We start from the raw sequence: 16,055 nt of genomic DNA, 5'->3' as shown, positions 1-16,055 counted from the left end.
AGACTATTTAACTTACTTAATAATTCATCATTTCATCATCATCTTATTTTTTTCTGCTAATAAAGCTTGGTTTCTTCTTTTAAGATTTAAATAGCAAACGAGCGTGTAGTCTACCTTATTAGGTACAGTAGTTAATACTTGCTATTGTAAGTTCTGACGTCTCGAATAAGGATCCGCAGTCTCTGTCTTTTCTATCTGTCAATATCGTAATATCCAAACAAAGGGCGTGATAATGCTTGCCACTAATACTACTATTGGACGTATAGACTACTGTACTGTATCTGTAACCAATTCTATATATATCAACCTGAATATCTGTAATCAACTGTATATAAAACAGAGGTTTCTGGCGCCTATCACGTATGCGTTGCTAATCCTGAGGGCTAAGATGTTTATCTCAAAATGTAACTGAGCCATTTAAGGTAGTAGAACCCTTTGTGGTTGGACTCCGGCGGCACCACCGCCACACCTATTTCTACCTAATAACAGCAGTGTTAGGCGCTGCTGTGTTCCGTTTTGAAGGGTATGGTAAGGGAGACAGACTTTTCCGAGGCGTTCCAACTTAGTTCTCAAGGGTAGCGGCGCATCTAAGGCCAACCTCAGGGAGAAATACTTAATCCTATCTGGTGTTGATTACAATTGTCCATGGGCGGCAGTAGCCACTTCAGATCAGGTGGACTGCATTCTCGTCTGCTACTCCTATATTATAAACTAGCTGACTCGGCAAACTTTGTACCGCCTCAAAATATATTTATCAAATATATTTCATATAAAATATAGCCTATGTTACTCGTGGATAACGTAGCTTTCGAATGGTGAAAGAGTTTTTAAAATCGGTCCAGTAGTTTTTCAGTCTATTCATTACAATCAAACAAACAAACAAAGTTTTCCCCTTTATTATAGTAAGTATAGAAAAAAAAATCCATACCTTTCCACTGAAAGTGATCTATAATTTTTCAGACCGCTTAGAGAAAACACAGACTACCAGACAATACTGCCAAATTTATACATTTTGCACTACACTTTGTAACAGACTATCGCCTCGCTTTCTCTATGCACTTGCCCGAAGCTCTAGCCCGGATGTGTTGTGATTCGCGAGATAGGTTTCGGCCGAAGCTATTTTATTGAAAAGCAGCATCACAATCTACTGATGTAACAACCGGGGGCAGCGCTAAACTCCAGGGTTTACGGGCGGCGTGAATTTTTAAAGCGATGATAAAATGGCCGAGCTTTTAGCTTTCAGCTCGTACGGAGCTATATTTTTGTCTAGTCCATTTTTAATATGACTTTTATTACACTAGACATACTTTACGACTCTGCTTTTAATTAAAAATTTATGAGAAATGCGAATACTTAATCTTAACTATTAGAGTAACAAAGGAATATGAAGTTAACCTGGTGGTATGTGGTCACTGCCGCCCATGGACATATGGAAGCAACCCCAAAGAGTATAGAAGTTTTTCCTTAAGTCGATAATAGGTCCGTTGGTACCTCTCAGGACTGTATTGGGATGCCTCAAGTAAATATCTCCAGTGTCTGTCTTACTGTCTTACAAACGAGAACTTTCATGAGCTCATTACTACCTACTATTAAAAAGCACGCAGAGGTTTACCAATATGGAGTAGAGAGTAAATATAACTGTTAAACTAACTCTACCTGCGATACATAAGCAATTTGTTTACAACAAACAAAAAAAAATTCTCTAACCTATATCTTAAAAATGGCTTGAAATCGACCTCTGAACCCAATCATTCAAGCCTTTAATCTACCCACATAATAGGAAAGCATTTAACCAAGTTTAATTACCGAAATAACTCAAATATAATTTGTTTAGTCTTTCGAAATGTCCAAGCCGTCTAGACAACCCTAAACATGAGCTATAAGGCCTAATATCGCTTGTACTTGTCACCGACTACCGAACGTGGTCATATCAAAACATCGACACGTGCTCAGGGCCGGATTTGGGGCAAGCGGCCCTCGGGCCTTCACAAGAGAGGGGCCCCCATATTGGAGAAAAAATCCAAATTTCGACAGATCTATTTAAAAGCAACTTATAATGTTTATTTTTAACAGTGTATGTTTTTTTTTTTAACTCAAAATATTTTTTTATAGAGCAGTAAATTTTGGAAAGAGTTGACGGAAAAAAATGTTCCTTATAATTCGGAAAATAATTAGTGGCCCCAGGGTCGCCACACCTTCGTTGCCGAGCCGCCACACCTCTGACGGCCCATGCACGTTCGGAAAATAATAAGGGGCCCCCACTCCTGCATTGCCCCAGAGTCTCTACACATGCAAATCCGGGCCTGTACATGCTCAAGGAATTAGGGCTGAACAGTTTACACGATACCCTTGATGAAACAAGGATATCAGTTACGTATCATTTGTTCACGTCCAAGGCGTCGTAAATTATACACTGATGGCCGACAAGCGGTGGGAATGTTCACAAGTTTATTGAGAAATAGCTGAATAGCTGATACGTGACAGGGAACACAACAATCAGTTGAATCATAGTTATAAGGATTTACAAGAAAAGTAAGTTGAAAGGTGCACGTTTTAATTTAATATTTGAAACTGACATGATACGGGAATTTATGTTTTTTACTATGCAACTGCTAGTCTGTGATAGGTGTTTTTAAATAGTATAACTGTGAAAACAGTGTGGGGTGCTTTTCGAAAAGTGATAAGTGGAGAACCCCATGCTTTTTTCACAATTATACTATTTACTGTTCATTAATTGATTCCTAAATTGAAAATTATTTTGTACTTTTTAGTCATTTATTTAACTTTCTACATACATTAAATGTCATCTAAAATTGCCGTGTGAGGCATGGTTCCCAAAACGCTGGCGGCGTTTCCTTGCTGCACGGCAAGACTTAATCTTTGTGCAAAATAGCCGCCAGCTTTTTGGTCACCGGAAGCAGTGACAAGTTTGGTCGACATATCTGACATGAATTTTTTCATGTCAGATGACCATGGACCCATTAGTTGAGTTTATCATAAAAGCGAGTTTTTTAGTTTTTTGAACTATATTTATATTAACATATAAGTATCGGCCCTCAGGAGTGGCAAACATCGGTATGTGGAGCATATTGATAATAGATATATTGATTACAGAAAAAAATGTGAGAAACAAATGAAAGGGACCAATAATACATTAATATATCTACTCTACCTATGGATTTTTAAAACCATATAACATGCACAACTGTTTCTTTACGTAAACTAACCACTTAATTTATCGTGTCCTTAATATTCTCTATTCAAGTTTCTAATTTAAGACTCGATCCTATATCTGCGCGTCAATCTTGTATCCATGGTGAAATATAATTTATATAATTATATATAATTTATCCGAAATGATTACGATTCATTCCACAAATAGTTCGATTGCCGATAAGCAAACAGAAAGCTCCCAGCGGTTCTAAGAAAGCCTCAATCAAAGGCTCAGCTTAAACTTAAAGCTTACCTATTAGGATAATGCAATATTTCCTTCGGAGGCGGCATGGGGGTTGGGATCCGGCGCCCCCCCTTCATCCCTCCCCCGTTCATGGTGATTGTCACAAGCTCGCACTGCAACAAAAACAGAACCTTCGTCACACTCTAACAGATGAGCTATGGGATTTATACCGTGAGATATACGCTTCATATAGAGCCTCTGCTTCTTAGTCTAACTACTCAAGTCCGTTATTAATAATCTATCTATCCGATATTTACTTACTAAAGATCGAATTGACAATGACTTATATTACTATATATACAGTTTAATGTCAATCTTTAGTACGTAAATATCGGATAGATTTCTTATTAATTATCGGTTTTTATGTTATTTTTATTTTCTAAGAAATAAATAAAATTAAAAAGTAATAGGGTAACTTTAAAATTAGAATTATACATGTAAGTATTAATAGATAGATATTAATAGTAGACTTATGGTGGTAGAACCTTCTGTGCTTCCACTCCGGCGGCACCACCGCAACACCCATTTCTACCTAATCACAGCAGCGTTAATCGCTGTTGTGTTTTGGGTTGTAGCCTGTGGTAAGAGACACATACTTTTCCATGGCATTCCAGCTTGGTCCTCAGAGGTACCGTAGGTCGCTAACCTTATTGGTTGATTACGGATGTCCATGGGCGGCAGAAGCCATTTACCATCAGGTCTGCTCGTCTGCAACTCCTATATTATAAAGAAATATTAAAAACCAATATCGGCCCCTAAAAGATATAAGTTTACAAAAAAATAAATACGAAAAAGCGTAGGAATTTTTAATAAATCCTTTCACCCCTTTGCTTACCTTTGAAAGGTATTTGGTTCAAGTTATTAGCCGATATAATATAAAGTGGCTGCCTACCTCATCCGCCCTTTCGTTAAATATTTGCTCGCTTCAAAACTTTCTCAGATCTCCCTACAATATTGGGTTCTTAAGTACTTTTCGCAAATATGCTCCAATATATTTCTGAACCCACACGTGGATAGCTTAGAGATGGTTTAATTCGGGAAAATTTGTTTTGTGAAACACAATAAGGGAGCATGCAGCTCATCCGATGTTGAATAGTTTAATTGGTCATTTATAACCATCGGTTATCGACTTAAATTGTTATTTATTTGTTTATTATAGACCAGTTAAAAATAATGATATATGATTTAAACCCTATTGTTTAAACATACTCGTACCTATTGCTTGTGTTAGGCCCGCAACTTAGAGAATCCTATAGCATTAAGCCTCCTTTGTGCTTTTACATTTCTGTAAGGTTCAAAAAGAATGAATAAAAAAAAACTTAGACGAATCTAATGACACCGTATCTTATAATTCTTCAGGCCTTTTAGCTTGTTAGGCTGAAGGTAAAACATTACTCTCCGGAGGCCGCAAAAAGCATACAGCATTTTATAGCGGCCAACCTTGAGGACATACAAAAAATTACTATAACTATCTGCTTATGTCTATAAAGTATTACTCGTGTTCCAGAAAATATATTATATTATTACCTATTCCCTGCGTAAAATAAAAAAAAATCGTCCCAACGGATAAGCGGAACGTGTTGATCCGGAAAGCCGTGGAAAATAAGATTTCCATAGATTATTTCTCGAAGCAATACACCTACCCAGTTCAATTAATTGAACAAAACTTTCACGTACTGATATCACCCTTATCTTGACTAATAAATGCAGAAAGCGAGATGAATACAAACATGTGAACCTTACGACTGCCATTTTGTACTTTATTGTAACAGGAGAGGAGACATTTTACATCAGTGGGTTAGATATCTAGATATCTAGGCTGTAAGCCTAGGAGTTTGTTTCCAATGATGGTTTACTGTTTTTGAAGAATTTATGTAAAATAGATATTGGAAAAATACTGTAATAAACAAAAGCACGACTGTTAATATGTAATAATCACAATTTAGAATAGAATGCAGGACAACTAATGTGTAAAATTCGACAAGGCATTGGGCATAAGTTCAAAATTTAAACAACACATTAAAAGTGTACTTAATTTGGCAAAAAAAATCATAATCAATATTAACTTATAATAAATACGTCGGGAGGAAGAAAAACAGAAAATTTGAAATAAAAGTGGCCTAAGATACTTCTTATAATATCAGCTAAATCGATCCAGCTGTTTTCGAGCTAAGCCGGAACCAAAAAAACAGATAAACTGCGAATATAGTAAAGGAAGGCGGTAGAACCCTTTGTGGTTCGATTCCGGCGGCACCACCGCCACACCTATTTCTGCCTTATAACAGCAATGCTAAGCGCTGCTGTGTTCTGGTTTGACGGGTGTGGTAAGGGAGACATACTTTTCCAAGACATTCCAGCTTAGTCCTCGGGAGTAGCGGCGCAATTGGGGTTGATTACAGATGTCCATGGGCGGCAATAGCCACTTACCATCAAGTGGACTGCATACTCGTCTGCTACTCCTATATATATATATATATAAAAGAAAAAAAATAGACTTACAGACAGTCAGACAGACAAAAAATTTGTAAAAAGTTGTTATTTCTTTCACATTATAAACAGACACTTCAATTTTATTTATTTGTACAAGAAACAGTAAATATTACCGTATATTCTTCGAACATGGAAACAGTTCCAAGTGACAGTGGAGTGGCATTGTGGCATAGCACTTTAGGCGTCTACAAACCATACGTTATAAGAACGGAGCTAGAATTCCACGCGTAACTCTTTGTGGTGCGATGACAATGGCTGTTCTTGATTTAGTGCTGGGTTCTAAGATTTATAAAAATATGATATTATAAAGAAATCTATTCCCTTTGTATCTTATTTCGTAATTTCCGTCAAATTTTCATAATTTTGATATTGTTATTTTATTTTTAAACTCAAGTAGGAAAAGAGTCATGAGGTTTAGCTGATGGTAAGTGGTCACTGTATTCCATATATACAACAATATTGTCGCTGGAAAGGCTAAAATGCAAAGTAGCACCTTCGTGTGTTAGACTTTTAGTCTTTCCAGTAACAATATGATTAGAGATCTAGACGTTACGTTGGTTAAGCTGGAACGCCTTGGAAAAGTATGTGTCCCTTACCTCACCCTTTAAACTAGAATACAAAAGCGCTTAACACTACTGTTATTAGGCAGAAACAGATGTCGCGGTGGTGCCGCCGGAGTCGAACCACAGAGAGTTCTACCACCTTCAAATAAAATAATATATAAAAAACGTAGAATTTTTATTTTCCCCGCATGGCCTTATTTTCATTATATGACAGGTAAGCAACACAGCAACGGAAGCCGTTTCGGTTCCAGTAGCCGCCTCTATGACAATGAAGTTACTGGGGCGTGGCCAGCCTTGCAAACTAGTTGCCCGTCCAATCTCTACATTAGGATGATGAGAACACATTAGATGAAATGTGCTAGAACTCTTCGTGTAGAGTTCACCATCTGTGTCATTGAGTATGAATAAATCTAATATAATTTTCTCCACATTCCTATCTTATTAGTAGCGATGAGCATTGTAGAAAATAAAGGAATTTGGTTGACCGTGATGAATTCTGCTGAAAAGCATAATATTACACTCGTCATGGTACGAGTATTTTCACAAAGTCAATCCAGTCATAGCGCAGTGCAAAATAATTAATGAACCGGGATCAATTTTAAATTGCTACAGAGCCAGGTACATAAGGACATTGAAAATGACGCTGAAACAAAATGTATCTGGTACCAAACACATCATACCCACAATTAACCACGGCACGACATTCAATAGTTTTTATGTTAAACTGGTTTGAACTGGATTTATTTGAAAACGAAACGACGAATACGACTTTAAACAGTAAAAGGCGTTAGTATGATTCCATTTCATTGTAACCAGAAAAATATCAACAGACGAAAGTTTGGCTCAATCCAAATCTTTAATAGGCTTGTTTCAGACATACCTCTTTCATGCCAGGTTTGAAAACGAAAGCCGACGCATGTGAATTCCTTTCGACTAACCTATGTCTGCGATAACTACGTTGCTTCTTAAAAACACTGACATGGTTTCATTTCATGACGATCAAGAATATCTACGAAAGAAAATTTCACTTTAATAGATTTGTTAGCAACAGATTTTTGTACCAACTCTTTTATGACTGGCTTAAAAACGAAAACCGACGAATACGTATTCCTTTCGACTAACGAATGTCTGCGATGATTACATAAATTGTTCCTTAATAGGATTCAAGTGAACCCATTTCCCCACTCGTTATGACCCAAAAATGTCAACGAAAGAAAATTTGACTTTAATACATTTGTTATCAACACGGTTTTGTTCGAACTCTTTTATGACTGGCATGAAAACGAAAACCGACGAATACGTATTCCTTCCGACTAACGAATTTCAGTAATGACTACATAATTTGTTCCTTAAAAGGAGTCAATTAAACCCATTTCCCTAACTGTTATGACCCAAAAATGTCAACGTAAGAAAATTTTACTGTAATACTTTTGTTACCAACACGATTTTGTGAAATCTTTATGACTGGCTTGAAAACGAAAACCGACGAATACGTATTCCTTTCAACTAACGAATGTCATTGATGATTACATAATCTGTTCCTTAATAGGATTCAAGTGAACCCATTTCCCCACTCGTTATGACCCAAAAATGTCAACGAAAGAAAATTTGACTTTAATACATTTGTTACCAACACGGTTTTGTTCGAACTCTTTTATGACTGGCATGAAAACGAAAACCGACGAATACGTATTCCTTTCGACTAACGAATGTCTGCGATGACTCCGTAATCCGTTCCTAAAAGGCGCCAGCGTGAACCCATTCACGTTTCAGAAAAGATACGTGTAAACATGGAAATATCGAATACATCCTTTTGGTTTCAGCGTTACTTGAATGAAACGCTGCAATGGGTTTATAAGTTCAAAATGGCATGGCGCGCGCTTTTCATCCTGTTTTCAATGGAAGCATACCCATCTGGTGATGAGTTGTCACTGCAAAGAAGCAGGGGTTATTAATGCCTCGTAATTCATTAATAGATGAGGTGTTGCCTTTGAAAGCGTAATGAGACAACCAATTAAAGGACTATTCATGCACCGGGAACAGGATTGCCTGTTCAGATGAGACTGAAAAAACTGAGTGTTTTTTCAATTTTATAATGGCAGTGCGTGGATTTATCCAGACGGCGTTAGTTAATGGTGTATTTCGAGATTTTGTATACTTTGGTACTGCCACTCTCAATTATGGAGTAATTAACGCGGCTGATTTTTAGTACGACTTAATGTTATGTCTAATAACTTAATAATAATAATCAAAAGTCAGATTGAAAGTATGTTTCGTAAATTTATTTCACTTGGTTTAAGTTCTTCTATAGTCTTTGAAAGACTTCATTCAATTTGTTTTAATCTGGAATATATTTTAAGATTTTCTTAATTACTTAACTATAGTTAAGTAGTAGTAATTTCATAACTTGAATCATCCAGTGTATCAATTTTAACAATCCACTGTTATATAGCTGGAATAGTAAGTAGTGATACCGCCACCATTACTCCTATTTCAGCCATATAATAGAAACTCACTAGAAATCGATACCATCTTTAAATATTTAGACATTAATTACCCTACTAACATTTCCGACCTTCAATCATAAAATTCTAAATAATTTAACGTTCAAAAGATTCCCTCTTTACCAAACTTCAAATTGATAAAGTTTCAAAGTTAAATAGTCTTACAAGTTCTCGGTCGCGTAAAACAGTTTGTGGGAAGCTAATAACTATGTCATCTCGAAATTTATTTAGGTAAGGTTTTATTCTATTTTTTATAATATAGTGTTATCAATATATTCAACTTATTTAATTATGTACATATTATTTTAATTAATTATTTTGCGTTATATTCACGATGTGTTATTTTTATAATAATAAATGCCCATTTATATATAGTCACTGGCTGTAAGGGTTATACAATCGTGTGCATTACCATATAAAAAGAGAAAGAACGCGCTTAGCGCGAGACTTGTATTTTACGCGGGAATAATAAAACTTGTAAATTGGACCAAGATAATAGTTTATGTTATTAATAGTCATAGCAAACGAGCATGCAGTCCACTTGATGGTGGCTACTGTCGCCTATGGACAACTGTAATCAACGCCAGATAAGATAAGACTCCTATTCTAACTGAAGTCGCCCACAGATGCGTCGCTACCCTTGGGGACTAAGTTTGAACGCCTCGAATAAGTATGTGTCCCTTAGCACATCCTTCAAACCGGAACGCAGCAGTGCTTTATATTCAGAAATAGGTGTAGCGGTGATGCCTCCAGAATCGAACCACAAAGTATTCGACCACTTTCAATATTTTTAAATATTGGGTTAGGCGTAGAGTGCACATTACATCCTTATTTATCACTTACCAATGTTTTTTTCCTATCAAATTTTGACATTTGACAATTTAATGCGCTATGCATTGTCAAATTGCTATTATTGCAGCAAAAATTATATATCATTCGATTATTTAATTGATATACGAATGAAATAAGCAAAACCGGTCTTTTACAAAGTCGCCATTCACTCGGTCGAAAACATTAAACCGTGAAACATACCTACTCTTTTTTTCATACTCAAAAAGCAATTACCTAATGCCTCTCAAGGGTAAAAATGTCTGCGAAAAATTTCAGGTATCCTCATGACTTTTTCAAATAAATTTACATGGAATGAAAATCGTGAAAGAAAGAACACTGTCTTCAGGAAAAGCGGAAAATGGAATTGAAAATTAATGTTTCAGTCACATTTCTTGGAACGTCAGTTGCTGTAAAAAATGAAACCAATGACAGAGGGTTGAATGATTTTGACCGGTGAGTAAGGAGAATTAAAGATTGAAATCTTTTCTTTATAAAAAAAAACAAAAAATCTTGATAAAAGACCAAAATTCAGAACGTTGAAGAAATGCTTATTGATAAACTTCACACTCCCTTGGTAACACTCGCATAGGCGACTGTGTAGATTAGATGGCTTAGTGGTTAAAACTGGGCATCTCGCTCGAGGGGTTCGAGGTTCGAATTCCAGGCACACACCACTAATTTGATGTTAGGTGCGCATTATAATTAAATGATCACTTGATTTAACGGTGAAGGAAAACATCGTGAAGAGACTCTGCAAACTCTACAAAAAAGTTATCAAAGGCATGTAGGGTTTACCAACAGTGATAGGTTCATTGTGATGATGAGACTTCACAGTGATTATGTATTATATCAAACATTAATGATTCTTTACCATGCCCTTAAAAGCATGTGATCATCTATTCCAAATACGCGCACAACAAAGAACTAGAAGTACTTGGATTTGAACCCCGACACGCATCATTAGAGACCGATTTTATGTTTTTAGTGCTACACCGCAAACCTGCGTTTATGCTACACCTACATTTATACCAGTAGAGTTGCAGCAAAAATGCTCAAAAGTACATTTTTCTTTCTGTCTGGCGTTAAACAAATCGTAAGCCTTAAATACGGCCACGATGTCTGGCCGATAAGATCTGCCTTTTCAGCGCACCTGCAAGCGACAGATGACCTCCTAGGCTTGTGGATCCGACTTCAATTTTAATTTTCAATTCCAGTTGGTGCTCTTTCTCTTTTAGAATTCGATGTGGTTTTAACGCGCTGTTTTGAAAATATGATCTATGCTATTATTATTCATCAATGTGCTAATGTTGGTGATTTAACTAGTAGAGTCAATTTTGAAAAAAAGTACTTTATAATATAATTATAATTTCGAATAGGGGTTGCCACAAAACTAGCGGCAAGTGTATTTATAATTACGGCGATATATTTATTTTTCTAGGACGATTGTGTGAAATCTCCCAATTCACACTTGGCCATTTCATTCGGAGGTTCATGTCCTGTGGATTGTCCAATGGATTGGTGACGACTTATGGCATATTATACGACCCATGTCAGAAAGGACTCTTATTATAAAATTGGTCACAGATAACCTTAGACAGCATACATGGCATTGACATTAAAAATCAGATGAGTTGTTTGATCTTTCTCCTACTGAATAAGAAAAAAAAACACAAAGGATCTATTTAATTACTGATTCTTAAACACCATTCACAGACTCTCAGATCTCACAAGACCCTTCAAGTAGATTTTTTGTATAGCTTTTGTAAAGGGCGTGACGTCGCATAGTTATGTGCATTTACGCCCTGATTGGGCATTACCCTTTAATGAAGGGATAAACCAGGAATACGAAGTGGAATCATTTTTGAGTAACGTGTGCGGTAATAACGAAGGGGGATGAAATTAGTTTGTATTAAAGTCAAGTGTGAGTCGGAATGCTTTGAGGTTCCGTACTATCTTTATAGCAGATAGCCTAGTGTTGAATAGCCTAGTGAACTAACATCGAAGGGACCGAGGTTCAAATCATAGACCTGATTTTTCCAAGTTGATGTGCGCATTCTAATTTAATTATCATTTGCTGTAATGGTGAAGGAAAATATTGTGTGGAAATTGTTTTTTAGCAGATTAGGATCTTTACAAGCACAATGAAGTCATACACATACGTTTTGGAAGTTTTAAGTCCAGGCATCAGTCATACCTGAGATACTGATATATTAAACTAATATATTAAAGATAACTTAGAGCAACGCTTAAGGAGGAAATTCACTAGCTGACTTAGGTATATACGAGTATATGAAGCAAACGTTTTAATCCTCAGCGAAGGCACGTGTGATTAATTATCATCTGGCGGGCTACATGCTTGTTTGCTACTATTTTATAATCTAGGAGTAGCACACGAGCATGTAGTTAACCAGGGCTACTACCGCCCATCGGACATCTGTAATTAACCCCAGATGTGATTAGATATTCCTACCTAAGGTCGGCCAAAGATGCGCCGCCATCCCTGAGGACTAAGTTGGAACACCTCGGAAAAGTATGTCTCCGTCACCATACCCTTTAAACTAGAACACAGCAGCTCTTAACACTATTATAGAATTCTATTGCTACTCTAATATTATAAAAAGTAAATTTATATTTCTGTTTTTTCTTTAACCTATTTTCAACTTGCTTTCTCCCTACATCATTCCAAAACAATTCAACAGTAATACCATAGAAACTCCAAATTGAATTTTCGCAACTCAGATCCTATGGCATTCAATATCGAAGAATTCGGAGGTATTCCACGTTTGTGTAGATTGCTTTGCAGTCTCTCCTAAATATTTAAGGAATGCCTTCCAATAACTCGAAATACGCACGGCCCATAATCCTGCAGCAACGGTATATACTATATACCCAAGATTTGTTTACAACCGATTGATAAGGTAATGGCTTGATAAGGTAACGATTGATAAAGCTTCTTTTTCAAAGTTTCTTTTTACAAGTATAAGGAATTAATTGTCACTTACTCATAGGTATAGCCGTGAAGGCAAAGATCAGCAGGAAATTCTACTATTAAGAGTTTAAAAAAAAGTTCGCAAAGATGCGTGAAATCTACCAATTTGCATTTGATTAGCGCGTTGAACTAAGACCTAATATTGTTTATTCTGAGTGTTTTCTGAGAGGAGCCGTATGCTCAGCAGTGGCACATTAAAGGGTCGAAGAACAACTATATTATTATTTATTCCAATCTTTAAAAAAATAGGAAAGATATTTCAGGTGTTTCGAGGTCTATAAACAAAATATAGATGCATGCGACAACTTAGTATACTTATACGTAACGAAAGAAATAAACAAAAACAAAGGCAATTCGCTTAAAACTTCAATATCCTAAACGAGATAGAATTCTCATTTCTAGTCAATGAAATTCAATCTAATTCCCTTCAATCATTCGTCCCTTTCACCCCGAAGAGGTTAGACAGAGACGTAATCGGGTTCGCAGTAATGATGAAGCTTTGAAAATTGGAATACTTTCCAAGGATATTGAAGCCTCGTCTGTAGATAGTGTTCCTTTGTCTTCATAGAAATTTGCTTCTTAGGATAAAAGAATTGTTAGTAACGTACAGATTCTCTCTTTGTGCGGACTTTTTAAATATTCCCGGGAATTCTTTGCACGGGAAATAATGGGGTGTTTAATTTTTTTCCTATTTCGATTTAAAATACGCGCGGGAATTATTTATATGGGGTTTTAATCGTTTGTCGACTTCGGATAAACAAAATTTATTTTTAATATGTAAAAGTTATACCTACTATAAGTTATACCTACTAGAAACAGAACTTCAAAAAACGAGTAGGTTTGGCATTGTGCTACATTATATGTATGTATGTATGTATATATTTATGTACTTATAAAACATTTAATTTTCCTTATACAGAGTACTAACCACAAAACAAATATAATATGTCTGTGGTACTAACCATTAAAATAATTTCTTTGATATCGATTTAAAAAAGAGCTAAAATTGCTAATGCAATGCACATATTAATAAGATAATGGAAAATGGCTCTGAAGCGCGGTTAAAAGGAAGATTTCATTTTTCCTATTTAATTCTTCGGTACGGTTGAGTTTATAAAGCTCGCTACACACATAGTGCAGCTTACTGGTATTTTAAGTTTGTAAACTTTACGCTTATCAAGTAATCCAAAACGTCACTGTTTCACACTAGAATTGTAAATACACACACACATGTCTACTCTGGAAAAAAAATACAAGCGCTGTCCTGTTTTACAAGTGTTGGCTTTTTTAATTTTTCAAAGTCGGTGACAACAGACGGCTACAGTCGACAGTCGACAAGTGGTGATATTCGAGTACCGTCGACAGTCGAAAACCTGAACTTAAACTCGTGTGTTAACTCCCTAACATACATAATTTTAAAAAATCTTCGTGCAATTTCGAAAACTCAATATTGTGCATATTAAGTATATACCTATAAGCTGACTTAAACTTAATAAGCAAAACGTAAACCACAACTAACTTTATTCATAAACAACATTTATTTATATTATTAGCTGACGAAGCAACGCACGGTACAGGAAGCGCTACAGAGTTGCTCTTCAGAGGAAATGTCGTAACCGAGACCGTTATATTTGTAACACTCGATATGTAAGCACTGCAAATTTAAGCACCTTTATATTACAAACTGGCATGCAGTCCAACTGATTATAAGTGGTCCAACGGAGTATAAGTACTTTTTATAATATAAGATTAGAAGACGAGCATGCAGTCCATCTGATGGTTAGTGGCTATGGAAATCAGTAATCAACCCCAGATAAGATTAGGGGATGTCTAAACTGGAATGTCACGTATAAGTATATCTCCCTTATCACGCCCTTGAAAAGAGAATACAGTAGCATTTAACATTGTTGTTATTAGGCAGAAAGAGGTTCAAAATATGTGGCAGTCGGCCGCATCCGCAATCCTTTTCTTTTCAAATCTAAAGGTTGTCGATCCAGTAGGATTTGACCGAGGAGATACCTATTTCTAACGTAAAGCAGATACTGTTTTTTCATGGAAGGGTGAAATACCATGGATTCCGGCTGACTTTTATAGGTGTTACTTCTTAGTCCTCGCATCTGTACCTAATTAAAATCAAGTAGAAATTCTAAATGGAATTGGATACAGAATTACAGATGTCCATACACGGCTATGTCAATGTATCACATGGTTTGCATGCTTGTGTAGCAATCAATCTTTACCAAGAAGATATTAGGGTAAATATTTACAGTGTGAAAAATTCATTGATAATATTTAAATAAACATCATAGGGTGTGATAATAATGTTCAAACATAGTTATAAACGTACTAAGTATAATATAAACAGTCATACGCAGGAAACTTACATAGTTGCACTCAGAACTGCGACAGAAACATCATAAAAGTTTCACCACACACCCGCAACTAGATGTTTTACTGTTTGTCACACATAAGAACAGAAACACATTTATTCTACTCTTTCTATGTTATACCTACATTTCGTTGCTGTAACATGGTGGAATCGTTTTTAAATGCAGTAATAGCCTAATTTTTAAAACTCTCTGGTCTTGCCTCGTTAAAAAAACGTCTAGGACCTCTTAGACTCTCTAAAAATAAGAAATTAATTATCAATAGCTTTAGCGATAAAAAAATATCGTGAGGACCCCTACATACCTATGATTTATCTAAAAAGTTCTGAAAAGTAAAGTCTACCAACTCGCAAAGGTTAGCACGTTGGACTATGACCTAAATCTGTCTCACTCTGAATAGACACCTATGCCCAGCAATAGTATAATTATAAGTTGACAACAAAGGAAAGTAAGTATATCAAAGTTAATATAACCCACAAGAGTATAACGTTATAGAATATAACTATATAAGAGTATATATAATTTGCCTTAACTCATCTTCAAACCCCCACAAAACTACTTAACTACTGTTATGAGGCAGTAATATTGAAGGTGGTAGAACCCTTTGTGGTTCGACTCCGGCGGCATTACCGCCACACCTATTTCTACCTAATAGCAGCAGTGTTAGGCGCTGCTGTGTTCCAGTTTGAAGGGTGTGGTAAGGGAGACAGACTTTTCCGAGGCGTTCCAACTTAGTCCTCAGGGGCAGCGGCGCATCTGTGGTCGACCTCAGGTAGGAGTGTCTAATCCTGTCTGGGGTTGATTACAGATGTCCATGGGCGGCAGTAGCCACTT

The 16,055-nt window shown here is 36.2% G+C and overlaps 1 protein-coding gene across 1 annotated transcript in view; it reads right to left on the bottom strand.

Annotated features, from left to right (window-relative positions):
* Positions 1-16,055, bottom strand: part of LOC140749899 (kinesin-like protein CG14535) — a 407,024-nt gene that overhangs the window by 368,595 nt on the left and 22,374 nt on the right. The window contains exon 2 of the mRNA XM_073083137.1: positions 3,467-3,570. Within this exon, the coding sequence (XP_072939238.1) occupies positions 3,467-3,549 (83 nt within the window). The 5' untranslated portion in view covers positions 3,550-3,570. The remainder of the gene's footprint in view (positions 1-3,466; positions 3,571-16,055) is intronic.

This window comes from Epargyreus clarus, unplaced genomic scaffold (genome assembly GCF_041222505.1).
Source record: "Epargyreus clarus isolate Ecla_fem2 unplaced genomic scaffold, WU_Ecla_fem_2.2 ptg000018l, whole genome shotgun sequence".
NCBI lineage: Eukaryota > Metazoa > Arthropoda > Insecta > Lepidoptera > Hesperiidae > Epargyreus > Epargyreus clarus.
This window is presented reverse-complemented; position numbering and strand designations above follow the sequence as displayed.